The sequence below is a fragment of the Zootoca vivipara genome, chromosome 12, assembly GCF_965207765.1.
Source record: "Zootoca vivipara chromosome 12, rZooViv2.hap1.1, whole genome shotgun sequence".
Classification (NCBI taxonomy): domain Eukaryota; kingdom Metazoa; phylum Chordata; class Lepidosauria; order Squamata; family Lacertidae; genus Zootoca; species Zootoca vivipara.
Window position 1 is genome coordinate 34,609,257 of NC_142595.1, and position 27,455 is coordinate 34,636,711.

At 48.1% G+C, this 27,455-nt stretch overlaps 2 protein-coding genes across 6 annotated transcripts; one reads left to right on the forward strand and one right to left on the reverse strand.

Annotated features, from left to right (window-relative positions):
• Positions 1–682: 682 nt before the first annotated feature.
• Positions 683–7,837, reverse strand: LOC118094849 (GTPase KRas). 2 transcript variants are annotated; one of them, XM_035135552.3, is made up of 5 exons: positions 7,700–7,837; positions 5,640–5,772; positions 4,935–5,113; positions 2,850–3,009; positions 683–2,110 (listed from the first exon to the last, which is right to left on the reverse strand). In XM_035135552.3, exons 2-5 carry the CDS (start codon positions 5,748–5,750, stop codon positions 2,000–2,002), a joined length of 561 nt encoding a protein of 186 aa, XP_034991443.1. In that variant the 5' UTR covers positions 5,751–5,772; positions 7,700–7,837; the 3' UTR covers positions 683–1,999. The 2 variants fall into 2 exon arrangements, with proteins under 2 accessions (XP_034991443.1, XP_034991444.1); XM_035135553.3 differs by having other exon boundaries at positions 7,132–7,837.
• A 41-nt stretch (positions 7,838–7,878) lies between these two features.
• LOC118095351 (galanin peptides-like) lies at positions 7,879–25,733 on the forward strand. 4 transcript variants are annotated; one of them, XM_088655296.1, is made up of 8 exons: positions 7,948–8,021; positions 8,847–8,874; positions 14,332–14,500; positions 16,173–16,256; positions 18,215–18,269; positions 22,619–22,744; positions 23,762–23,836; positions 24,016–25,733. In XM_088655296.1, exons 4-8 carry the CDS (start codon positions 16,173–16,175, stop codon positions 24,075–24,077), a joined length of 402 nt encoding a protein of 133 aa, XP_088511422.1. In that variant the 5' UTR covers positions 7,948–8,021; positions 8,847–8,874; positions 14,332–14,500; the 3' UTR covers positions 24,078–25,733. The 4 variants fall into 4 exon arrangements, with proteins under 4 accessions (XP_088511420.1, XP_034992439.1, XP_088511421.1 ...); XM_088655294.1 differs by lacking the exon at positions 14,332–14,500 and having other exon boundaries at positions 7,879–8,021; positions 22,652–22,744; XM_035136548.3 differs by lacking the exon at positions 14,332–14,500 and having other exon boundaries at positions 7,882–8,021.
• The last annotated feature ends 1,722 nt before the right edge of the window (positions 25,734–27,455 follow it).

The window sequence follows — 27,455 nt, forward strand, 5'->3', positions numbered from 1 at the left end:
AAAAATTAAGCAAGGAGCACTTTCAACTACACTACAAAAATATTTTTGCTTGAAAAGCTGTGCCCCTACCCCAATTATCCCTGAAACACGTACTAGAGTACCTAGAAGGCCAGTTACAGAGATAACAGTCTGGTTTTCTTTTGTCATATGTTTCCAGTGATACTCATATTAAGTCAAAAGGAAAAAAAACATTGATAACAGAATAACTGGATACCAGGTAACTTGTAAAATAAATTAGGAGCTGGTTATGAACACACAATCTGAGGTCCCGCTGGGCTGTTTCAACAAGCATGCCTACCACGCTTCTTGAAAAGTTACATCCGCAGGATTTCTGTTAAAAAAATCATGTTCAAAAAAGTTGGACGGAAACAGAATAAGAACAGATCTAGAGATGCAACCCAAATAGGTACATGCTCTTGAGAAGCACATGAGGGTGGGGGAGAAAGCCCACAAAATAGGGAGTTGAGCTGAACAAAGGCAACTCCTGGCTGAAAGGTACCATATTCTGAGAGAAGGCTTTGCTAACTCTAGCACCATTGTGAACAGACAATTACAATTTCCTTGAAAGCCTCCACATGTTTTGCAGTTTCCCAAAACAATCTGTTCCAGGAAAAATAGCCAGAAAACTACCATAAATCTACCACACATACCCTTTAGAAAAAGTCAGGTTTTGTAGATCAGGTAGCTTATTCACAGGTTTATTCCAAGTGGTGGCAATTATTGTACAGATCCTCAGGACCATGGAAAAAGACCAAATCAACACAGGATTTCAAGGGTGGGATTTTGGGGTGGGATGGGGGCGGGGGGAAGAGAATAAGATCAAATAATGACAGAACATAATTCCGATGGCTTATAAAGACTAACAGGATAATAAATTCAGACTCTTTTCTCTCCATGCCAGCATTTAAGTACCTATATCTCAACCCATCCGAGCAACCCCAGGACTATGCAGGGGACTAAAAAAAGAGGGATGATTAAGAGACCTTTGGATCATATTCCTCCCTTCTGTTTATAAAGAGAGTCAACATCACTATACTCCCAAGAACCAATTAGTAAAGGAGAGCAACAGAGGCAGGTTAATTTAGGACACTCCTATGGTGCAAATATTCAGCTATCTCCAACAGTTGTTTTTCCACAAACAACAGGTGCCACTGCCTTTGGATGGTGGAAGCTGTACAACCATTTAAAAGTACCTCTCATAACTTGCTGATATCTCCCCATCACCACACATTTTTTAAAATAAAACTTGCTGAGCAAAAGTACATTTCCCCATTCATTTGAAAGTATGAGCTTTTGCTCAGAAGTTATAACAGCCGAAACGAAAACGAGAGAGAGAGAGAGACCAACTTAATACAGAATTTCAACCACCCAGAAGAAAAATAACTGAGCACCATCTATTTTAATAGTGGGATGAAATAGTCAGCTACAGAGAGGGTTTGGCTTTCCACATTTTCTCTTTTGGCATTCCTCATTGCCACCTTCAACAGATCACCTTCTGTCCAAGGTTACCTTTATTCCTCTGCTAACAAATAAAAAGACAATGGTGTCAAGTCTATGTGGCTTCCTCTTCAGTCTCACGGAGAACCAAGGTAGGTAAAATGCTACAAAAAATGAGAAAGGCCCCTAAGGTTCTGACTGAGATACTGACTTCGTGCTATCCCTTCCATCTTAAGCTGCAGGATCAGTCTACACCAGGTCACACTTAGGAGTGACCTCTATAATCCTAAGGACCAGAAACATGATCTTTAATAATAATAATAATGAAGGGGCAAGAAGCAACAGAACATCAAATGTGGTTACAAATCCTCATACTGGATGCAACGTCCCAGTTTTAAAAATAGTAAAATAATTGACAGTAAGAACTCAAAACCACCTTCGCCTTCCAGCTGAAAATGGGTGAAGGGCATGGCCATCAGAATTTATCTTGCAGCTTGGGAAAATACCCAGACTCAAAAAGGGGGGTTTTGCACTCCCAACTGTGCAACAGAGTCTCTCTCCTTCAGAGGATAATACACTTCCTTTTGGAAGATTTCTTCTTGCGCCCATTGCTGATCTTTTCCTTGTGTTTTCGGATTTCTCGCACCAGGGTGTAGAAAGCATCCTCCACTCCCTTTTAAGACGAACGAGTATACCAAATGAAAGTAAGAAAAGACACAAACAGAAGACATCGTTAAGATTTCCCATTTAAATATTAGATGGGTCAGGGGTATTGGATTTTCATGCCGGTGATGGTTTTTTTTCTATCCATTGCTAGTAGGCAGAAATAATATTACTTGGGGGTGGGGAGGTCATCACGCTATTCCTGTTTACAGGATCCTTTCTCTCCCGATAAGCCATTTTCTTCATATCAGTAAACCATTCATTGACATCTGCCTTCACGGTCAGAAAGGTTTTTTGGCAACTGGACACCAGGAGTAGAATGAAAGGAGTAGAATGCTGATAACCGTCTTATCATTAAGCTGACGCAGCACGAACTAAGAGGGCAGGCATTAATGGCATGGCAGTTCGCAAATAAGAATGGTTCCCTTGTACCAATGCCATTCCTAATCCAAGTCATATAGGAGAAGAGCAACTCTGCTGGGTTATAGTGTGGATCCCGTTGTTTGGCATTTTGAGCACACAGCCAACGTAAAGCAAAACTCTTTGCTTTTCGTCTACATGCTGATGAACAAAAAATGTAGGCTGGAAATGCATGACTTGGGGGGAGGGGGCGCGTGGATGCTGCCGTTACACTTGGGCAAGATTCAGCTGTAATTTATCCCCAAACCCATTTGGGACATTGTCTTGAGCTATAGCTATGAAGATCAAAGGCCTTTCACTTTCTCCCACATGCACAGTAAATATCATACCTGTCTGGTTTTGGCAGAGGTCTCTACAAAGGGGATTCCGTAGCTTCTGGCAAGCTCCTGGGCTTGTTTTGTATCCACCGTCCGGGAGGGCAGATCACATTTATTGCCAACAAGCACCATCGGAACATCATCGGAGTCCTTCACACGGTTGATCTGCTCCCTGGAATTACAAAGGCAGCGAGTCACAAACAGGGAACAGCCGCCTAGATCAGCAGCTCCCAAACTAGCAGCTCCCAAAGTAAAATATATTTGAGATTATTGGTGTTAATGAAGTATGCACCAGAAGTTCAGTTCGTCCTGTGTTTAATCTGTGTGCAAAGCAACTGAGGTCCAAATTAAATGTGACATACAGATGTATGCATGAGAACACAAGAAAAGCCCTGCTGGATCAGGCCAATGGCCTATCTAGTCCAGCATCCTGTTCTCACAGTGGCCAGCCAGATGCCCGTGGGAAGTGCGTAAGCAGGACCTGAGCACAAGAACACACTCCCATTTTTTTGGGTCTAACCCAAAAAGGCTTAGAAAGTTCCCAAGTTTGAGAGATATGGTGCGGTGGGGTTGTTTAATCCCTTTCCCTTTTGCTGCTTTAAATGTCACAACTAGCTGCTTTCCTCTGGTGGGGGAGAAAAGCAGTCAACAAAAGCTATTCCAAGGAAGAGAATAAAACAAAAAAAAAAGGACTGAACAGCACTTGCCATTACCTGACCCTAAGTCACTGACTTTTGTTTTGCTTTGGTTGGTTGGCTTTCTTTTTAACACACACACACGAAGTAATACATGCAGCCATGTGCCAGTGTAGTTTGCCCTTAAGAGACAGCCATTCTACACTTAAAAATTAGATATTGCACACACTTCGGAGTGGTTTGCTGCTGAAGTATGCATTCATACTTTTTTAGAAAGAGACTTTAGAGAAGTCTAGAGATGTGAAGGCCTGGCAAAATCCCAGAAAAATTAAAAGAACACATTGGTGTTTGTCGATTTTTCTGAAGCTTGTTTTGCTTTAAAAAAATAAAAATTACAAAATAGTTTCTTTTAGACTAAGGAACAGAATATATTTAATACCCAGAGGTCCATATATTTACTCCCCCAAAATTATTTCTAAAATTGTGTAACAGGGAGACTTTTATGTACAACTACAGCAGATCATTACAGTTCCTGTACACGGAGGACAAGCAAGCCCTGAGTTGTACACAGAGTACAACTTTCAAATGCAAGAGCACGAGGAAGGATTCAATACTGTCTTTGTGGCTTTCATCTTGTTGGCATACTTGGTGGATCTGTTTCTGCTCTGACTAGGCCTCAAAGGACTGGGAGTGGGGGAAAGTATAGCGCAAGAGCAACATAATTTTGTTGACATCCAATTCATGCTGCTACAGATTTGTTGGATCCAAGATTCAAGGGCAGAAGCATCAGTGATGGTACCACTGCTGCTACATTTGACTAGATGACAACAGAAGCAGCATACTTAGGGACTGATGCTGAAAAGGTACTTTCCAGTGTTGCAGAGTGCAGAGCATGTTCAGGTACTTAGCCCAGGAATGCAGTCTGGGATGCTTCCAAGCATATTGGTTCCTGACATATGGTGACAAAGGCCTTTGCACAATGCAGCTTCCAACTCCTCTTCTTACCTACCGCAGATTCTTCCACCTTCTGCTGCAAGTCTTGCCCGCCCGCCCACCCGCCCAATGTGATGGCGCTAGCCCAAAAGGGGCTTTGCAGGCCCTGCCAATTGGCAATGCCTGCAAAGCTCCATTGCGTAGTACTTCCCAGGTAGCAACCAGCTAGTTGTCAGGTGCTTGAGAATCACAGCACAAAGAATATGCAAGGCCTGTGCTTGGCGCCTCCCAAACAATAAGCTTAGGGCTTGCAAAGTTCCTGAAGCGCCCAAACTCCAGCTGGTTCTCAGGCAATTGGCATGTGCTTTGAGAAATGTCAGGTGGCTGATGGGTGGGTTGTCCCACCCACTTGACAAAGGTGGCCTGCAGGGGTAGGGGGAGATGGGGACTAGGCCAAAACGGTTCCCCACCCCTGCTATACAGGAAGGAAAACAGATGGAGGACAGAGAGAAGCCAGCTGCCCACACACCTGTAGTGGTGAACATCTTCGAAAGACTTTGTGTTGTTGATTGCAAAGACACAGAGGAAGCCTTCTCCTGTCCTCATGTACTGGTCACGCATAGCACTGTACTCCTCTTGCCCAGCTGTGTCCAAGATATCCAAGAGACACGTCTCTCCATCGATTACCACTTGCTTCCGGTATGAATCCTGGGGTTCAGAAGCACCAAGAGCAGCAAGAGTGAAAGAAAAGATGTTAACAAGTGACATGGGAAACATGGGTGTAAAGCACAGCAAGAGAAAGCCAGCAAGGAGGCAGTTGGAAACAAATGGTTCATGCCAAAATTCAGGAAAGAAATGGACCCAATCTTGGACGTGATTTAAAAAAAAGATTTTAGCTGCCTCTATAAAGAATGGAGAGCTCAGCAAGCATCGCTAAACTGCAGCCCTCCAGATGTTTTGGCCTACAACTCCCATGATCCCTAGCTAACAGGACCAGTGGTCGGGAAAGATGGGAATTGTAGTCCAAAACATCTGGAGGGCCGAAGTTTGGGGATGCCTGGCTCAGAGGGAGACAAAGCAATAGAAAGAGGACTAGCGTTTTAGAAGCCCAGAAAAGAGATGTTATTATCCAAAGCTTTGGAGATGGCAGGCAGGTCAAGAATATAAGGACTCGGAAAAGGCATACAAATGGGGCCATGCAGAACTTGCTGCCAACATTACAAAGTTCACATACCTCTATAGTGGGATCATACTCGTCCACAAAGTGATTCTGAATCAACTGTATAGTCAATGCACTCTTCCCAACACCACCAGCACCCACCACCACCAGTTTGTATTCTGTCATCTCTGCTGGGTTCCAGAGCAAGCTGAACAAAGAAAAAAGAAAGTAGAATCAAGCTCTAGCAGAAGACACAGAGTCAGTTCCCCTCTGTGCTACCCAGAGTTTGCATGAGTTTTGGCCACATCTTCCTAGATATTCCGGTAGTTCCTAGCCAGATTGCTATGTCCATTCTATTTGCAGGAAATCCTTTCAACACTTTCCCCAAAGGCAGCACTCTGAATTGGACAATCTAACTAGAATTCTTGCTTTTTCCAGGTAGATGAATGTCAGGTCACTTTATCATGAAGCTGGGATTGGTGTTAGTTGATTCCTTCTCATACAGAGCTGCTAGAGAAATTGCAGGCAGCAGGACTGTGTCTGCGTCAGGGATGCTTATGGCTACCAGCTTTTACCACCACCACCCTGGAACCAAAAATCAACAACAGCAACAACAACAACAACCCTGGACACCTGGGTGGGGCCACAAAGGAACCTGGAAGAGGAGCTACACAGCCCAAAGAATATATGGTGGATCAGAGGATTCAACTTTGGAGGTTTTTACTGTTGATTTATACAGCATCAACTAAGCACACAACTCTTTTAGCAAAGTGTCTCTGTCTCAAAGTGCTTACAAAATAAAAACTGAGAAAGGAGAGGACATGGAAGTAGGGAGGCCTATGCATTTATTTCAGTTACATGTAATCAGACCTGGTTACTACAGCAGGATGTGGGAACTAAAGGGTTGCAGTAAAGGCTTCTCAAGGGTTGTGGATTATGGGTGATGTCTGGTGGAATTGAGTGCTGAGACTCAGGTCACTTGACAGAACACTGGCTGCCTGCCCCAGTGCTTCCTGCAACTTAATGAAACAGCATTTGCCTTGCATGCAAAGGGTCCTGGGTTCTATCACTGGCATCTCCAGGTAGAACCCTGTCTGAAGCCTTTGAGAGCTGCTGCCAGTCAATGCTGATACGGTAGCTGTAAACCAGACAGAACAGAAGCCAGCTTCCTATGTTCTTAGGCAGGTTGAATCAGTACAGCTGATCCACACCAGCCATGCAGGGTCCCTGCCCATCCCCACAACAACTGTTGCTCGTTTCAACAGCAGTTCCAGAAGTAGCAGGTTCAGTTCAAACCTTTGGACCCACTTGCCCATTTCAGCGGTCCACCAGCGTAAGGGAAGGTACGTCTGGCTGGACTCTGGAGGCCTACATCCTGAGATTTCTACTCCTTGCTACAACTCCACACACACACACACACACACACACACCCGCCCGCGCGCAATATTACAGGGGTGCATTTGCTGGCCTCACTGCCAAGCAACCCCAGTTCTGTGGAACGACACCGAACCCACCCAATCGCTCCATGCAAGCAAAAGTCAAGATTCCTCCGTCAGATGCGGCCCACCTGGGGGAAGAAGCAGGAAGGGATCGTGGACGCTTGCCAAGGAAGAGAGATGCGGGCACAAACCACACACGTGGGAAACCTGGGACGAGGCAGAAGGCTGGACTTGAGGGGAAGAGGCTGCCCGGGAGAAAAGAGGTGGTGGCGGCGGCGGCGGGATGGGTGGAGCCAGTGCCGGGCTCCCTCGGTCGGTATTGCAACACGCCTCGCGCAGCTGCCAGCCCTCTTTCTGCCCTCGTCCTCCCGCAGGCAGGCAGGCATCTGCCCTCCCGGAGCCCTACCCCGGCTGCGCGCGCAGAAGCAGCCACCTTGCCATGTTTATGCACCGCTTTTGCTAAGCAGGTGCCCCACCCTGGCGCAACCCCACAATGGCTGCGCGCCTCCAGGGGCCGCGAACCGAGCGTCAACCCGGCGGCCCTTGCAGAAGGGAAGCCCCCGCCGCGCCCTGCCCTCTCGCCCTCCGCTGCCCTTCCAAGCCCCCCCCAACACACGCCCGGCCGGCCGCCCTACATCCCCTTTGGGGGGCTGCTGTCAATCACCCGCCCCCGCCCCCTCGCCTCTTGGCACTCACCCGCCCTACGGGGAGGGGGAAGACAGGCTCGGGGTCTCAGGCACCCCCCATGCGGGAGGGAAGGGGGGCCAGCGGCGGCAGCGGCGCGCGCTCTCAGGGCCCTGGGCCGGCAGCGGAAAACCCCTCCCTCCGCAGCCTGACAGCTCCCCTCCGCGCCCCGCCGGGCTGAGCCGCCCGGCCAATAGGAGCGCGCCGCCGCCCCGGATTGGCCAATCGGAGTCGGGTGGCGCCATAGAGTCGAGGGGAATGGGTGCGGCTAGAGAAGCTGCCGGATGGGCTGGAGGACTAGGGCGGCGACGGGAGGGAAGAGCGTCCGCCAGAGGTTGGCATGGACGGGCTTGCGGGAGGCGGGGCGGGTGAGATTTAAAGGGCCAGCGGGCCCCCCCCCCCCAGTTTCTCTCCCTCCTCTGTGGGTTCAGGCAAATTTGACGGCTGGCGCTGCAGGTTGACTAGGGAGTAGGCCCATGGATTTAACAGAGGTCGGGATAGCTGGGCGGTGGCATAGCTGCCAAGTTTTCCCTTTTCTCGCGAGGAAGCCTATTCAGCATAATGGAATTTCCCTTAAAAAAAGGGATAACTTGGCAGCTATGGGCGGTGGGCATGTGCAGAATCATAGAACTGTAGCGTCGGAAGGGACCCCGAGGGTCATCTAGTCCAACCCCCTGCAATGCAGGAATTTTTTGCCCAACGTGGGGCTCGAAACCACGTCCCTGCGATTAAGAGTCTCATGCTCTAACGACTGAGTTATCCAAAGGGAAGCAGGTTAGACTTGGGAGAGCTTACCTCTGCTTATTTGGGCTTGAATAGAGACCGTGGGTTCCTTTCCTGCTGCGGATCCTCATTAAAACACCCTTGTTATTTATCCCACCACTGCTCAGAGCTGCTGAAAAGGGCCGCTTCGCTTATTTCGCAGGCACTCCAGCTCCAACTGAATTGTTGTCCCTTCTCTTGCATTTCATTTCTCCTTGAGCCCGCTGCTTAACATACTCACCCTAACTTGTCTGTATCCCTGCAACAAAGGATTGTACTTTAAGATGATGATGATGGAAGTGACTCTGAGTCCACAAATAATGTATTGCTTGCCTTGGACCAGGAGCAGGCAGGCTGCAGACTCGGCATAACTTTGTTTTGTTTTGTTTTGAACTAGAACATCAGGATCCACCAGCCAGAACAAGGTGAGGAATGATGGCATAGAGGACTTGTGCACACTTTGAACCAAGTGCCAGTGTACCCTTGGGCACATTTCAGTCCTGGAATTTGTTTTTTGACCCAGAACTGGATCACACAGTCCTTTCAAATGCAAATAGTTCCTGGTTCCCCATCCCCAAGTTTTCTTCATTTCAGCGATTTATTTCAGAGAAGGGATGGGAGGAGACATTTTGCTGCTGTTGTCATTAAACTCTTGGGAGTCAAAAATGCCTGTTGATCATCCTGAGAGCTACCAGTAAATCTTGACGTACCTTCTCCTCATCCATGCCTCTTGCCCTGCCAGGGCTAGAGGGCAACCAGGGCCCCCCAAACCAGCAGAGGGACCGTTGCTGCCCTAACAGTGCTATCATTTTGACTTGGCACAAAGGGGTGTCAAACTCAAATTCATCAGGGGCCGCATCAGCAGTTTGGTCACCCTCAAAGGGCCGGTTGTATCTGTAGGACTATGTGTCCACTCTTTATTATCATAAATTATTGTCACTGCATTCAATTATTACTGTTTTTTGTAATAATGTAAGTAATAACTAGCTCTGAAAGCAGAAACATAGTCAGAATAATGGCAAGTAGATATTCAAATGTACAATTATTGTACAATTTATTGAAAAATGATTTTTGGTAACTGCACTGGGTGGTGGAGGCTCGCTAGGGTTTCATGCAGGACCTTTGCAGAGCTACTAGTACCTGGAGATGCTGGGGTCCTTCTGCATGCAGGACAGATGTTCTGCCAGTGAGCCACCACCCTTCACCAAAGGGACTGGCTGAGGTTGACTCACTGGAGCTGCTCTCCTGGTTCCAGGGTTTAAGGGCCAGAAGTATAAAGCAGCATCCTATGTTTCTGAGGAGAGGGAGAGGGAGGGGATGGGAGGGGAGGAAGGAAGGAAGGAAAGAAGGAAGGAAGAAAAGAGGGAGTGGGAGGGAGAGAGGAAGGAAGGAAAGAGGGGAGAGAAAGAAGAGTAAGAAAGAAGGAATAAAGAAGGAAAGAAAAAGAAAGAGGGAGAGAAGACAGAGATAAAGAAGGAAGGAAGGAGAGGGAAAGAAAGAATAAGAACGAGAGAGAGGAAGGAAGGAAGAAAGGGAAGGGGGGGGTTGCCGCCTTGATTCAGCGCCAGAAAAGAGAGCGAAGGGACCCAGGGGCAAAAAGCATTTTCCGTGCAGCGTGAGGCAGCGGGTGTCCGTTTTAGGAGAAGTGCGTAAAGCCTCAGAGTTGCACGTTCGTGAGGCTGAGCCGCGGCAGGAGGAGGAGGAGGTGAGGCAAGAGGAGGAGGAGGAGGCGGCTTGCCGGGTCGGTGCCCGGCGACGCCGTGCGGAGAGTCCCGAGCCTCTGGGACGCAGCAGTGCTCTGTAGCACTTTGAATCCTCCTCCTTCTCCACGCAGCGCTGCTGGGTGCTTTGTCTGTGCTTCAGCAGCAGCAGCAGCCGTTTCCAGGTGCCAAGCCGTGGCAGGAGGAGGAGGATTCAAAGTGCTACAGCGCACTGCTGCGTCGCAGAGGCTCGGGACTCTCCGTGCGGTGCTGCTCCAGCCGCCTTTCTATCCCCCCGGCCCCAGCTGTTTGTCGGGGCTTTGTCGGCGCGGCGCTTCAGCAGCAAGGTCCCGCTGCTGGGTCCCGCTGGCTGGGGCACTCGGCGGGCCACATGACGAGGTCTGGCGGGCCGGATTTGGCCCCCGGGCCTTGTGTTTGACACCCATGATCTAAGACGATTAGATGTAGCCTGCAGTTGCACCCAGATGACCTATTTACTGAGCGTTCATCCTGATTTGTTTGCAGAGTTTATGGGGAGGCCAGGCGACATTGGTTGTTCATTGAGCATCGATTCTGATCTGTATGTGAGGAGGTTATGCGACGTGTCAGACAATTGTTCTCCCATACCTTCTGATGAATTTCCTCTTCATTTTTTTACAAAAAGTCTGCTCTTTTGGGGGAAGTGGGTTTGTTGTTCAAGATCTCCAAAACCTCTCTGATTGGACAACCTGAATTGGTCACTGTAGGATGGAACCCCACCCTGCAAATAGCAACAGTTCTGAAGTGCCCTAAGAGAACTCCCAGTCTGCATGTCCCACCTCTTCCAGGTTAAAAAGGTAAAGGTACCCCTGACCGTTAGGTCCAGTCACGGACAACTGGGGTTGCTTGCTCATCTCGCTCTATAGGCCAAGGGAGCCAGCTTTCGTTCGCAGACAGCTTCCGGGTCATGGTTTCAGGGGGCCAAACTGAAATCCTGACCTGGGAGAAACATGAAGCCATGAGGGTGCGGGGGAGGCCAGGGCTTTGGGCTATATGGCTTATCCACCTAGCTGCACAGCAGCTGGGAGAAAAACATTGTGATCCAGTTATTAAGAGCACAGTGATCTTACTAAGAGCAGGGTGGCACGATGTGTTTGCTTTCACAGTTTGCGTGCAAAAAGCCCCTACATACCCACACCCACACCAGTGTGATGTCCATGGGTGTAGGCAGAGAGGGGCAACTGTCCCCAATCAATACAAATCAATAAAGTACATAGCTAACTGAAGTTCTGCCCCCCTAACAAAAATCATGGCTACGCAATGGTGATGCCTTAGTGCACATTGATGTGCTTTGATAGTGCACATTAACAGCAAGATCGGCTTGGCTGAATCTTTCCCGACAGCTTTGCATTTTTTCAGTTCTATTAGGTCACAAAGGTAACATTTTGGATGGGTGCCAGGAAACTAATTTCTAATCTCCTTCCCGAAACATGGTTGGCAATGAACATATGGCCCTGCGAACCCAAGGGTCCTGGATGCCACCCTGAGAATCTTGAAAATCTACTCCAGTGCTCCTTTCAAACCCCCAGCCGTTAACAAACAAGCAGTGAGAAATGGATGTACGCAAATACGCTTTTTGCATGTTGCAAGAAGAGGCCTCGAGTGCCTCTTTGCATCTTTTGATGACCTATTAGCTTCTGACAAATCAGTTCTATATTGGGTACTACTCCCCTCCCAGAGCAGCCTGGACTCCTGACGTGTTGCAGGTGCCTCTTCTTTCCCGAAAGGTCTTCAAGATCTCTAATGGGACCATTAGGCCAGATGCAGATGAAAGTCCTTGTCCTAAAGCCCAACAGGGTACCAATTAGATTCAGAGGGCGAACTGGGGGGGGGGGAATTACAGGATGCAGTGAAAAATAGGACTTGGGCAGGAGTGGCATTCAATGCATTAAATTGTGCCGGAAAGAAATCTTAAGTAGCTGGGGTGGCATTTGCCTCCCATATCCCCCTGCATCAGTTTTTAGATAGGAAACGACAACAGGACACAGGAGTGCTTATTTTTGTTCAAATAATCTGTAAAGCAGAATTTCCAATCCCCAGCCAGGTGGTGCCCTCTGTATGGCTTGGAGCTGATGGGATTTGTAATCTGGAGGACACCAGCAGCTTGGGGAAGCCAGCTTGAAGCATATGCTGATGAGACCGTTGTTGTTAACCATATATGATGCTTCAAGCAGGCTTCCCCAACATGCCGGTGTCCTCCAAAGGCTTTAGACTACAAATCCCATCAAACCCAACCATACAGAGGGCCCCACCTGGTCAGGGAAGGCTACATTACAGTATTAAAACAAGTACTGGCTAGGAGCAGGATCCCTGAGGAATCTGGAGATGGAGCAAGGCTTATTTGGGAGCAGGGTTGCCGTTTTTATAATAGGCCATCTTCCAGGCCTTTAAAAGCTCTGTCTGAAGTTCAAAGATCAGTCCAGCCTCTCCCCCAGCATGAAGCTAATGTAGTGGAGAATTAAAACTTTATTTGTATGTGTCCGACTGCTGCAGAAGGCAGGGTGGCTAGGCCTATTGGGGGAGAAGAAGTTGGACGCCCTCGCTGGGAGTTCCAGCTGCTGATTTCTTTAGGGGTTGGGGAGTGAAATTTGGCCAGGAGAGCTGGAGAGTTTGGGTCTGGTCAGGGCCGGCTCTAAGGCAAGGCTGGGTGGTGCAGGGCGCCTGCTGCAGCGGCACTGCGTGCTGCGCCCGCCCGCCCGCCGCGGTGGGAAACAGGGCGGGGGGTGGTGCCGGAGAGATCTTGGCACCACGGCACCAGGGCGCCCGATATACTTAAGACAGCCCTGGGTCTGGTGCAGTAGAATCTGCATTGAAGGGACTGTGCCCATATGAGCCTGCCTGAGCCCATTATTCAGAAGTGAGATGGGTGGAGGTGACAAGGGACAATTTGGGATCTTTTAAGAACATAAGCAGAGCCTGCTGGGACTTGCCAGTGACCCATCTAGTCCAGCATCCTGTTCTCACAGTGGCCAACCAGGTGTCTGTGGGAAGCCTGCAAACAGGAGTGGTATTCAGGGTCGCTGCCTCTGAGGGCTTGTGCACACTGCACACTTTGGCTTGTCCTGTGGTGTGTTTTCTTCCACTTGTTCTAGACACGGTTCTGAGAGGCTTTTCATTCGTCCCACTGCTTTCCCCCAGAGAACCCGCTGTGAACTGCTGAATCGCAACATATGCCAGTCTGCAAAAAAAAACCTGACTGACGTTTGTTCCAATTCTGCGATAAACTGTGGGTTTCCCCTGGAAATGGGGCAGGGCAAACAAAGAACCTCTCAGAATTGTGCTTAGAAAGCCCGTGCCAAGCAGCAGTGTGGATGAGGCCTGACAGCGGCTGTAGAATATTTTCTGTCATAGGAGCCAACTCAAATAAAATATTTGAGGCCCACAAAGTTGATGGGCATTCCCGTTCAAATGGTGTGTGTGCACTGTATCATGTGATCGATTATGTGGGGTGGGCCTTACCTGGGCCCCCACAATATTATATTCAAGTTTGCACCCCTGTTTTCTGTGGTAGCACCTCATCTCTTGAATTGCCTCGCCAGAACAATTCACGCTGTGCCAATGCTAATAACATTTGGGCCTCAGCTCCAAAGTTTGCTTCCCTCCACCCCAGGATTTAATGTTAGATTGACCGATGCTCACCCAGCAATCTCTGTTTAATTGTGATATTTTATAGCAACTGATTTTAATGCCTCATTTTGGAAGCCGGCCTTACAGCACAAGGTGGGGTGAACATGTTTTAAATAAAATCCAGTAATAATGAACACACAGCAGCCCTCCAGAGTGGGCCTCCTTGGAGCTAGATCTCCAGATTTCTCTCAAAGATGGGATTGTTTGGGAAAGCACTGCAGGAGGAACAGCGTACACAGGTGAAGTGGCTGTAAGATCTGTGAGTTCTCTGGGAGGGCAGCGAGATTAGAGAAGAGGCAGCAGGGCACAGAGTTCTCTGGCCTCAAAAACAGGAAGGCCTCTTGGTAGGTGTCTACTTCTTGCATGGTTGACCACCCTCCTCCAATTCACTTTGAGGAGTCAATTAGCTCTAATTACCCCCTACCCCAATGTTCCATCAATTTTCTGACAAAGGATGTGAATAAATTGCACATTAAAAGAGATTAGTACATCTCTCTCTCTCTGTTCCCCATTCAGCTGGGTTTCTGGGGGCCATTACGGTCAATTACACATATGTTCCCGCCGCCCTGTGTCTTTTGTCTATGGAGTCATGACGCAACGCAACCTGTGCCTTCCCCCTCTATAAATCCTGGGTCCCCTACTTTGTGGGGAATCAGACATCCAGCGGCTCCTGGCAGGTTTCAAGGTATGAATTCCTTTAAATCTACGATGGAGGTTTGGGATTTAAGGGTGTTGGCTTGGGGGTGTGGGGCTGACAGACTGCTAAGAGAGTTTAAATGGAGCAAGCTTGTTTTCTGCTGCCTCAAGAGGGTGGGACTCAGGCAGAGGGATCCAATTACAAGAAAGGAGATTCCGACTGAACTTCCTGATAGTAAGAGCGTTTCAACAGTGGACTCTCCTTCCTTGGAGATTTTTAAGCAGAGGTTGGATGGCCATCTGTCAGGGATGCTTTAGTTGAGATTCCTGCATTGCAGGACTAGATGACCCAACTCTCCAGTTCCATGGAATGGGGCACAGCAGCGGTGTCACTTCTTTTTGCCCTAACGGGGTAGGCAGAAATTCAACAGGTTCGGTTTTTTGTGGCCTACCGGTAAAGCAGTGACAGAAATGTCTCCACCTGTTGAATGTATGGCTGTTGTGCAGGTGCCAAGAGGAACAGGAGCCCTGTCAGGGAAGATTTGGCATGCATGTACCACGTTTCATGCGCCTGCATCTTAAAAGCACCGTGAAGTCGTCGCTGTTTGAGAGGGTTGCAGGTCATTAGGGGCTAGAGGTCACGATGCGGCTGGGCTTTGAGCTGAAGAGAAGAGGCCCGCAGCTCAGTTATCTTTGGGCAGGTACCATCCAGCGCAGTGCCAGAGCGCATGATGCAGACCATGGGGCGCTGCCTTATTCTGAGATCAGCCTCTTTGGCCCTCTAGCTTAGTGCAACTACTCTGACTTGCATCTGGCCCTTCAAATGGCCGTGCTTGTGGAGGGATTGAATCCGGGAACATTGCATACAAAGCATTCCCTCTGGCAATGGCTATTGGCAGTCTTGGCTATGTGGATTTGCTGAGAGCATCATCCAGTGGGTGGAATTGGAAAGAAGATGAGGAGTGTGTGTGTGTAAGCAGACAGCGCTTTTTTTTCAAAGGCTTGAAATTACACTCACGGTGCCCTTGGTGCACACTTGTATCCTGCCACAGACCATAGCCGCTATGTGGCTCGTGACTATGGTCTGTGGTCAAAGAGCTTTTGAAGACTTCTTAGTGCTTAAAACCCCCCTGCAAAACTGGCAACAGGCAGACAAAAATTGTATACACACCACCAAGGGAACCAATGTTATATATTCATCGTGCCTCTTGGGAACCTCTCAAGAAATAATGTCTATCATAATCCTGGTATTCTGGGTGGCGCTGTGGTCTAAACCACTGAACCTCTGGGGCTTGCCGATGAGAAGGCCGTTGGTTTGAATCCCCGCGACAGGGTGAGCTCCTGTTGCTCTGTCCCAGCTCCTGCCAACCTAGCAATTTGAAAGCACGCCAGTGCAAGTAGATAAATAGGTACGGCTGCAGCGGGAAGGTAAATGGCATTTCTGTGCACTTTGGTTTCTGTCACGGTTTCCCATTGCGCCAGAAGCGGTTTAGTCATGTTGGCCACATGACCAGGAAAGCTGTCTGTGGACAAACGCCGGCTCCTTCGGCCTGAAAGCGAGATGAGCAGCACAACCCCATAGTTGCCTTTGACTGGACTTAACCGTCCAGGGGTCCTTTACTTTTTGCTTTACTTATTCTGGATTGGGAATGTGATTTAGTGGGGGAAACAGAGTCAGGTTGGAAACCAGAATGATTCCTTGATTTCTTTCTTCCCCACAGATGATGTGGAGGTCTCAATCTGTGCTCTGTGCTTCTTTGCTCCTCTGTGGGCTACTCGGGGAATGCTGTGGAACCGTTCTGATGGTGAGTTACACCGGGCTCCCCCTGACCCACCCCAACAACTCTACTTGATAGGCCTCCCTCCGTCCCTCCTGATCGCCTGCATGGTCTGGTCTGGTCCTCACATGCAGCAGAAATGAAGTGGCAGGATGGAACTCCATCTGTTCAGACTGTTGCAGGTGGCACAGTTTGTTTGTTTGTTTTTAATGTATTTAGGCTTAATTTCAAAATAGGCTTCTAAGCAGCTTACTAAGCAGGTTCTGCATACATATCATGCATTTAAAGCACTCCCCCCCAAAAGCTTGGGAACTGTAGTTTGTGAATGGTGTTGTGAACTGTAGTTCTGCAAGGGGTAAACCACAGTTCCCGGGATTCTTGGTAGGGTGGGAGGAAAATGTATGGTCCGTATAAAACCCCAGTTTTGATTACTCCAACACTTTAAAAACAAACAAACAAACAAAAAATCCTTGTAGATAGACAGCAAATACATCAGGGATAAAGATTCTACCCCAACTATTTCCCAGCTATTCTGTGTGTGTGTGTGTGAGAGAGAGAGAGAGATAGATAGATAGAGAGAGAGATAGATAGATAGAGAGAGAGAGAGAGAGAGAGAGAGAGAAGAAACCTCTGACTTGTGTGGTTGAAGTTTAGGTCACATCTGCACATGGGCGCAGCCAGGGGGGGCATCTGCCCCCCATAATAAATAAAAATCAATAAAAATTCATAGCAAACTCAGGTTCTGCCCCCCCAACAAAAATCCTGGCTATGCCCATGCATCTGCACCATACATTTAAAGCACTATTAAATTGTGTGAATGGTCTTGGCTTCCCCTAAAAAATCTTGGGAGCTGTAGTGCTGAGAGTTGTTACTCTCCTTACACTTTCAGCACCCTGAATAAATGACCATTCCCAAGATTATTTAGCCATGGCTCATTAAAATGGCATAATCGTGCTTTAAAAGTAAGGTGCAAATGTGGCCCTATCGTGCAAGGGTGACAGTTACATCCTTTGCTCCGCCCAGTTTGGGCTCTAACGCCACCCACCTTTGTCTCTGGCCCTGCCCACCTCTAGCCCCTCCCACTTTTGGTCTCTGGCCCTGCCCACCCATAGCTGCCAAGTACCCCGTATTTCCCGGGAAACCCCCGTTTTTCCTTACCGTTTCCCGGAGGTCTCCCGTTCCAGCTCCTCTCCCGTTAATTTCCCATATTTTGGTTCCTGTCGGTGGCCATTTTTCTGGTGCCACTTTGCCCATCTATGGGCACCAGAAAATGGCTGGCGCCGGAAGTCGTGTCTACGCATGTCCGGAAGTGCATAGACGCAACTTCCGGGGTCGCTTTGCCCATCTATGGGCACCAAAAATGGCCGGCGCCGACACCGGAAGTTGCGTCTACGCAACTATGGACATGCATAGATGTGACTTCCGGCGCCAGCGCCAGCCATATTCTGGTGCCCATAGACGGGCAAAGCGACACCGGAAGTTGTGTCTACGCAACTTCCGGTGTTGCACAGCTGCCAATCCCGGATTTCTCCACGAGAGACTTGGCAGGTATGTGCCCACCTCTTGCCCCACCCACTGTTGTCTCTGGCCCTGCCCACCCCTAACCCCACCCACTGTTGTCTATGGTGTAAGCCACTACAGTGGAGCTCAATAGTACCTCGGTTTACAAACTTAATCTGTTCTGGAAGTCCGTCCTTAAACTGCATCCATTCTTAAACTGAGGCGCGCTTTCCCTAATGAGGCCTTCCACCGTTCGGCTTCTGTTCTTAGACCGAGGTAAAGTTCGCAAACCAGGACACTACTTCCGGTTTTCCGGAGTTTGTAAACTGAATAGTTCGTAAGCAGGGTTGTTCTTAAACCGGTGTACCACTGTACTGGCATCTATCCCTCCATCCACAGAAGGTTTCCCCATAGCAAATGTCACCCTCTGACTCACTGTTGGCAGGCTTAGTTTCAGGGGACTTTTCCTCTTGTTACATGTGCAGCCCAAGGACAAACGCGGCTGGACCCTGAACAGCGCTGGATACCTCTTGGGACATCGTAAGTCAAGTCAGGATTTGCTTGGCATGAGAAAGATACAGCCACAGACCCTCCAAGTGTCTCTATCTTCTCGGGACGTCCCTGATTTAGAGAAGCCGCCCCAGTTTCTGATTTGATCCAGGAATGTCCCCGCTTTTCCTTAGGATGTCCCTATTTTCATTGCAGAAATGTTGGAGGTTCTGGAGTTATCCGACCCCCCGAGCCGTCTGAAGGCAATCCTGTATAAGGAAGGTTTTAAAATGTTTAATGATGTTTTTCTGTAAGTCGGAAGCTGCCCAGAGTGGCCGGGGCAACCCAGTAGGATATGTGGGGTATGAAATTATCATTATGGAATGGGACGTCCCTATTTTCATTGGAGAAATGTTGGAGGGTATGTGGCCAAAGGGCAAGGAGAAGAATGAAATAATATTGGAGGTTGAAGTTACCTTTCCCTTGGTGGTTAAATCCCATTGAATTCCATGGTACCTACTTCTGAGTAGAAGTGCCTAAGATTACACTATAAGGTATCTGCCACCATGTGTGGAAGCAGGTCCAGGAGTTGTTGTTGTTGTGTGTGTGTGTGTGTGTGTGTGTGTGTGTGTGTGTGTGTGTAGTAATTTTATGTTGTGAACTGCCCTGAGATCCTCTGGTATGGGGCAGTATACAAATTTAATAAATAAATACAGTGGTCCCTCTACTTACCTATTTAATGCGTTCCGAACGCACATTCGTAAGTCGAAAAAAATTGTAAGTCGAATTCCATAGGAATGTATTGGGAGAAAAAATTCGTAAGTAGAAAAAATCCTATCTAAACAGCATCCAAGATGGCGGACGGAGCTCCATTCGTGAGTAGAAACATTAGTAAGTCGAGTCATTCGTAAGTAGAGGTACCACTGTAGTTAATAATAATGAAGAACAGAATAAGAGGCCTGCTGGATGAGGCCAATGGCCCATCTAGTCCAGCATCCTGTTCTCACAGTGGCCAACCAGGAAAGCCCGTAAGCAGAACCCGAGTGCGAGAGCTGACACTCAGAGGATGCATGCCACCTCTGACTGTGGAAGCCAAGCAGAAGGCCTGCGATAGTGGAATACGCACCCGTTTCGTCTATGCCTCTGTCCTCTCTGCTCAAATAAACCTTTGCTGGTTTATTTCCCCGGCACTTCAGGAAACCTGCAAATCCTGTTGGGCTCGAGATGACATAACGATGCCTTTAGCATAACCACTTCAGCTCTCAGAGAAACATTTCTGCTGTTAGGGATGCCACCTTCCAGGCCTGGCATGAGCATGCAGCACCCATGGGCAGCTGCTGGAATGCCAGCGCAGATGCCTCTCCTGGGAAGGGCTGTAGCTCAGAGGCAGAGGCAGAGCATCTGCTTGGGATGCAGAATGTCCCAGGTTCGATCCCAAGCATCTCCAAGTAAGAGAGACTGAAACTCTGAAGAGCTGCTGTCAGCCGCTTCAGGCAGCACTGAGGCAGATGGGCCAATGGTCTGATTTTGTAGGGGTGGGGGAGGAATAAGTTGGGCTTTTAATGCAGAGCTGCTTATTTCACACTTTCTGAAACAAACAGCTATTTCTCGAAATACAGTCATACCTCGGTTTAAGTACGCTTCGGTTTGAGTACTTTCAGTTTAAGTACTCCGCGGACCTGTCTGGAACGGATTAATCCCCTTTCCATTACTTTCAATCGGAAAGTACGCTTCAGGTTAAGTACAGACTTTCGGAACCAATTGTGTACTTAAACTGAGGTACCACTGTAGGGACCCAGGTGGCGCTGTGGTTAAACCACAGAGCCTAGGGCTTGCTGATCAGAAGGTCGACGGTTCGAATCCCTGTGACAGGGTGAGCTTCCGTTGCTTGGTCCCAGCTCCTGCCAACCTAGCAGTTCGAAAGCAAGTCAAAATGCAAGTAGATAAATAGGAACCGCTACAGCGGGAAGGTAAACGGCGTTTCCGTGCGCTGCTCTGGTTTGCCAGAAGTGGCTTTGTCATGCTGGCCACATGACCTGGAAGCTATACGCCGGCTCCCTCGGCCAATAATGCGAGATGAGCGCGCAACCCCAGAGTCAGTCACAACTGGACCTAATGGTCAGGGAGCCCTTTACCTTTTACCACTGTACGCACTTCTCCAAATTGCAGGATGCGTCTCCCAGAACCAATTACACTCATACCTCGGGTTAAGTACGCTTCAGTTTAAGTACTCCACGGACCGTCTGGAACGGATTAATCCACTTTCCATTACTTTCAATGGGAAAGTTTGCTTCAGGTTAAGTACGCTTCAGGTTAAGTACAGACTTTCGGAACCAATTGTGTACTTAAACTGAGGTGCCACTGTGCGCACTTCTCCAAATTCTCCAGGGTGCGTCTCTCCAACCCAAGCATGCGTGTACTGTTATTATGGGATGGGAAAGTGTGCCTAAAAAATGTGTGTGTCAGTAAAAACCTGTAATGTATAAAAAGGCATTACGTCTTGCAGAAATGTGTATATCGGGCAAATCTGCATATAAATTTGAGGCGATACTTGCACTGATACGCTGGTAACTTTCAATGGGGCTGAAAAAGAAATTGAGAACAAGGTTAAATAAATAAATAAATAAATAAATAAATAAATAAATAAATAAATGTGCAGAACTGAGAAAAATGAGAAACAGAGAGACGTCAAAATCATGGACAGCTTTGTCCATTCATATTGACTAGCTCTAAGGCAACTTCCTTAGGGGAAAGAGTGCCCATCTCCTACCCTGCAGCATCTGGCTGGCCAATGTGAGAACAGGATGCTGCACCAGAAAAGCCCCTGGTCTGATCCAGCCAGGCCTCTTCTTAGACGGCTGCCCAATGGGTCATCAAATCAACGCAAAAAACAAGGGTTTTGTCATCCACCATCTCGGATTTTGATGAAACTTGGTGTACACCCTTCCCTTATGTTTGAAAGAAGCCCCTTTAATTTTTTCCCTTCTATCTCAAACGGTTTAAATTTTATAGCGCTTCAAAGTTTTGTGAAATCTGTGTTTCTGTCCCTCTTGAGATCCTTGGCCTTGTGTACATTTTATTTTTTCCCCTCCATAACCAATGATCAGATCTCTTTAAAATTTTAAACAGAGCTCAATAACATCATGAGGACTTGAGGAAAAAATACACCAGCACTCGAAAGATTTTAGAAATGTCTTTTTAAAAATGTATAAATGTAGGGTTTTTTTGGTGGAAAAACTAGGTTTAGAAAACCTAAATTTTCAGCGTGTGGGCATGATGGAATCAAAAGTTTTTGATGGTGAAAATTATTGCAAAGACATGCTCTTTCTCAACAAAGAATAAAATTTATGGGTCTTTTATGTACACAAGGCCGAGGATCTGAAGAGGGACAGATTTCATGAAACTTTGAAGTGCTATAAAATTAAAACCATTTGAGATAGAGGGGGAAAAATTAAGGGGGTTTCTTTCAACCATAAGGGAAGGGTGTACACCAAGTTTCATCAAAATCCGAGACAGTGGGTGACATGACCGCATTGAACTGACGTGGCGTCACTGGTTGTTTGCAACAATGAGTGTGGTGTAGTGGTTAAGAGCGGTGGACTCGTAATCTGGTGAACTGGGTTCGCTTCCCCACTCCTCCATATGCAGCTGCTGGGTGACCTTGGGCTAGCCGCACTTCTCTGAAGTCTCTCAGCCCCACTCACCTCACAGAGGGTTTGTTGTGGGGGACGAAGGGAAAGGAGAATGTTAGCCACTTTGAGACTCCTTTGGGTAGTGATAAAGCAGGATATCAAATCCAAACTCTCCTCCTCCTCCTCCTCCTCCTCCTCCTCCTCCTCCTCCTCCTCCTCCTCCTCCTCCTCCTCCTCCTTTCTCCTCAGACCTGGAGCTGGACTGGCCATCTCCTTGTTAGGGTAAAACAGGCAGGGTGTCAAGGGGCTGCATGTTAAGAGTAACTCAGTGCTAGCAATGTGCAAGGCCCTTTACAGATTAAAAGAATAAAACTGGGCAGGTCTCTGCCCCAAGGAGCTTGCAATAGGTTTTGGGAGGAAAACAAGGAGGGAGGGAAAATACTTCCTATCCGTCATCCTTATCATCATAAATTTGATCTCCTCACTCTTTAAATTAGTTTTCTGTAGGGTAATCCAGACAGACAGGCATGCAAGTTAAGTCTGCACAAGTTGCTAGTCCTCAGAGATTGCTACTGGTCTACATAACCTCCCGGATCCACGATAGTTTGTTTCTAGCCCGTTGATGGCGTAAGAGGAAAGAACAAGTTATTTTTCAATGTATGAAGACGTCCTGCCTGGTAGCTAAGGGGTGATTCTTATGTGCCACTAGTTAAAAGGCTGTTCACAAACCTGATGTAATCTGTATTTCCCCCCCTATGTAACCTGCAGCACTTCTCCCCTTGCACTCTCCTCTCCCCAAAGCAGATGCGCACCAGACACTGTACAACAAAGGGAGCCTGGCGCATAAGCGAGATGCTACGGAGGACTTGTATTCCGTAGGGCAGGATTCCTTGGGTGAGCACCCTTTCAATGACTTCTCTGCCCTCTCCCCGCATGCTCCATTATGCTTGTGTTATAAGAAAGAAAGAAACCCTGCTCCTTTTCCCAACCAGAGAATATCGAGAAGCAAAACAGCTAGTAAGCCTGATCTTTATTAAACTGTTGCAACAGGGTCCCGTCCCCCCCAGGGCCGTCTCAACCATGTCGCTCCGGCGCCCCCGCTCCACCCTGTTTCTTCTCGCGGCTGGTGGGTGGGCGGGCGCAGGGCGCAGCATGGCGATGCCCCCCTGCCGGGTCGGCGCCCTAGCACCCCATGCCACCCAGCCTACCCCTAGAGCCGGCCCTGGTCCCCCCCCGCAGGGAGGGAGGAGAGGAACCTCGAACAATGGCGTGCAAGCTCTTATATAGACTTTTGAAATTGCCCACCCTGTAGTTCGAGACCCCCCCCCCAAAAAAAATCATACATACATCACTGAAAGGGGCGGGCTCCAGCAGAAATCTTGTCTGTCAGGATACTGATAATGGTCATTGATTGTTTTACCTGGGCAGCTTGGGCATTTCTTTTGAGATGCTAAATACTTAGTTCCTGCAAAATAAAAAAAATCCTTCCTGTAGTAGCACCTTAGAGACCAGCTAAGTTTGTCATTGGTATGAGCTTTCGTGTGCATGCTCTAAGGTGCTACTGGAAGGAATGTTTTTATTTTGTTTCGACTACACCAGACCAACACGGCTACCTACCTGTAACTTAGTTCCTGAATCCAGGTCGCAGGCTCACCCTATTCATACACAAATAATGCCCTTAAGACAGGATTTGTGAGCAAAGTGACAATGGGGCGGATATTTGAGGTTACTGGAAGAGTCAAAACGGCTTCAGGATGGTTCTCCTGTACTATTTCAGGCATGTGGTTTATATACTTATGTATGTGTTTGCCTTGTAAATTTATGAACATTTATTTTTTTATATACTGTAAGACCTTAGAATTCCTATAACACTTGCCTGTTCCCGTCAACTGCATTTCATCTGTCTTTCAGCACATGCTGTGCACTCCTTAGATGACAGCGCCTTCCAAACCCTGATGGATTTTCTATCCTACCTGAACCCCCAAGGTATGGACAGATGCTAGGTTCTTTGGGAGAAGAGGGACATTTTTTAAAAGGAGTTGGGAAACCTGGTTCTGAATTATTCTCTGCTTTGGAACAAGGAATGCTGGGAGCTCTGTGTGGAGCAGGGTAGGGTAGGGCTGGGAACCTGGAAAATCAAATCTCTCCTCCGTTGTCTTTTACAGATCAAAGAGCTGTTTCACGCCTGCCCTTCTTGCTGTCGGAGGAAGAGTCCTTGCGGCAGTAGCGGCCTGCCTCCAGCCTGCGCCCTTTCAGAGCTGCTTGCTGCTGCCACTACACCGCAGACCCCCCCATCCCCCCCACATACAGGATTCTGCTTTATTCCTGACACAAAGCCACCTTAATACATTCTGGCGCCCCAAACAGCTGTGCCCATTATATGCACAGCCATTTGAGAGCTCACCCCCCCTTTGAGAGAACCCCCTCCCCTTGACTAAGCCGCCCCAGAGATATAGGCTACAAACACGCCATACAGTTAAAGCGCATGACTTCTACCAAAGAATTCTGGGAACTGTAGTTTACCCACCACACAGTCACCATTCTCATAATTTGCTTCTCGGCAGTGGCACCCTCCCTGTGGAAGACCCTCCCATCAAATGTAAAGGAGATAAAGAACTACACAACTTTTAGAAGACATCTGAAGGCAGCCCTGTATCGGGAAGATTTTAACGTTTGACTTTTTTTTTTTTGCTGGAAGCTGCCCAGATGGGTGGGGAATAACAACAACAACAGCAACAGCAACAGCAACAGCAACAGCAACAGCAACAGCAACAACAACTATTATTATTATTATTATTATTATTATTATTATTATTATTATTATCATCATCTTCAACAAACTACAGTTCCCCGGATTCTTTGGGTGGGGGAAGTCACATGCTTCCAATGTGCTTTAAATATATGGTGTGTGCAGAGCTATACACTCAAATTAGCTCAGCCTCCCCCATCATCATTACACCTTTACACGCTCCTTTCTAGACACACACACACACACATGTACGCATCATTTGCATGTGTGAGTTTGTATAGGAAGAAACATTGGAGTGTAGATGAACACATGTCCACATGTGCAAGGAGCACTCCTTTGGCACCGGCCCAGTGTCGCACCCTTGCCATGCTCGTGAACCTTAATAGGAATAGCCATAGCTCAGTTTTAGAAGACACACTTTGCATGGAGACACACAAATTTAACCTTCTTTTCTAAGCCTAATTGTTGTTGGGTAGCACACAGTGGACGAGAAAACTAGAGATGGGGAGAAAGAGAGAGCTCTGCTAGCTGTTGTGGTCAGTTGATATATATAAAACAGGCACCCCCAGACTTCGGCCCTCCAGATGTTTTGGACTACAATTCCCATCTTCCCCAGCCACTGGTCCTGTTAGCTAGGGATCATGGGAGTTGTAGGCCAAAACATCTGGAGGGCCGCAGTTTGGGGATGCCTGATATAAAATAAAAACAGGGGGCTCCTGCACCTTTGTGTAGAAGCTCCCTCTTCTGAAATCCCCTCTGCTACACATATCTAATTAAAGGGGCAGGAGTCCTGTCCTCTTTTTCACATCAGCACCGTACTGCTATTTTTCACCCCAACCAACTTCCCTATCCCTGGAATGGAGCCCCTGAGAATGTTTAGGCCTTCAACGTTATTTTTTAAAAAAATAGAAACCCCATTCGCCAGCCCTGCAGTAGATGAAACAACTGTGCACACCTACTAGCTGCCCCCTCATCCCTGCTGCTACATTTTCACTCTGAACAAATGTATTCATCCTGCTTTGAGAATGGAGAGATCAGAATGTGGGGCTGTGGTTATGGACAGGAGACCTGGGAACAGGGGAGAAGAGGCCCTGTAAATGAACTGATTGAATAAACATTTCTCTTCTGAATTTGCTCATCTCTCTAGTGTCGATGTCTTTGATCAGCACAGGTCCAGGGGAGACGGAGCTCAGAATCTACGGAGGGAGGGGCTACCAAGCTGTCTCCATTTTGGGGGTGGGATTCAATCACAGCCCAGCCACAACTTAAGTCAATTTGGGGAAATAGGAGCTATTCACAAAAACAGGATCTGCACAGGAGTGTCAGACTTAATGATCTCCAGCAGGTCTTGCTCCCGTGAAGCAGATGCTGAGACTGCTGGCGGACACCTGCCAGAACGGGATTTTCATTACTCGTTTAACAGCAGCCTGACATGCTAAACTAGCGGGAAGGGAATGAGCTCTGCGGTAAGGACATCTGCTCTGCATGCAGAAGGGCCCAGTGCTCATTCCTAGCACTTCTAGGCAGGGTTGGGAGAGACCTCTATCTGAAATCCTGGAGAACCACTGCCAGCCAGCCAGTGCTGAGCTAAATGAACCAGCGGTCTGACTTGGCATAACACAGCTTTCTTTATCCCTAAAAAAAGAACAGGGCGACACTTTTCGTGGCAAGGAGCGAAACAGGATCCCCTGCTAATGTGCTGCGGATCGAATGGCTGCAAACAGCGCAGCTGCAGTTGTAGGTTCGCAAGAAGGCTAAGAGCACGGATAGATCTGACCAAAGGTTTATCTAGCCTGGTAGCCTGTCTTGTGTGCATCAACAAACCAGGTGCCCACAAGCCAAACCCAGAGGAAATAGCCCTACCCTGTTGTTCTTCCACAGGTTTTGAGCAGCTTATTGCTTCTGCAAATTTTTGCAATAAGCAAAAGTTATTTGCTTATTGCAAATCTTAAAAAATGTAGTAGAAACACTGACAACTGGGAAACAGTGGCCTGCGAGCGCTCCAGTTGGAGAACAGCCTTTACCAAAGGTGTCGTGGGCTTTGGAGAAACTCGATCTCGGGACGCAAGGGAGAAATGTGCTAAGAGGAAGGCATGCTTGGCAAATTCACACAGTGATCAACTCCCGCCTGGAAACCAATATCCCCACTGTGGAAGGACGTGTGGATCCAGAATTGGATCCAGAATTTTAACAATTTAACATTGTTAAAATTGTGTTCATGGAAGACAATCTTTTTTGGCTACGAGTGATCGCCAAAGGAGAAGATTGCTTCTGAGCCTATCTGTGTTGGGCTGGATACTGTCTTTTAACAACCTGTAATGCAATTGGCCGTTTAGATGGGCTCCACCTCTACCATCCCTGCCCTTTCGTGATGCTGGCTGGAGCTGTTGGTCTGCAGGGTGCCGGAGAGTTTTGCTCTTCGTGCTTTTGTTCTCAGTGCTTCATATTGTAGTTAGCTGAAACCATGGGGAGGAGGGTCATTAGGTGATTTGGCACAAGGGGTTTCCAGTAAACTAATGCCCAGCTCTGTTCGCTGAAACATCTGAATTGGGAGATGCTGTGCATGTCCTAAGCTGGTACCATACCTGAATGCAGGCTAGTTAACTGGAGCTCAAGACAATGCGCATGGTTCCTCTTCCTCATTTATCCTCACAACTACTCCATGTGGTAGGTTAGGCTGAGAGTGAGTGACTGGCTGTCCTGAGGCGATTCAGGGAACGCTGTGGCTGAATAAGGATTTGAACCCTGGTCTCCCAGGTCTTAGCCCAGTGCTCTAACCATTGCACCACACTGCCCCATACATATGACTACCCTTCTGCCTGGCTTGGAAGCTATAACTAGTATAAAATTTAGCTA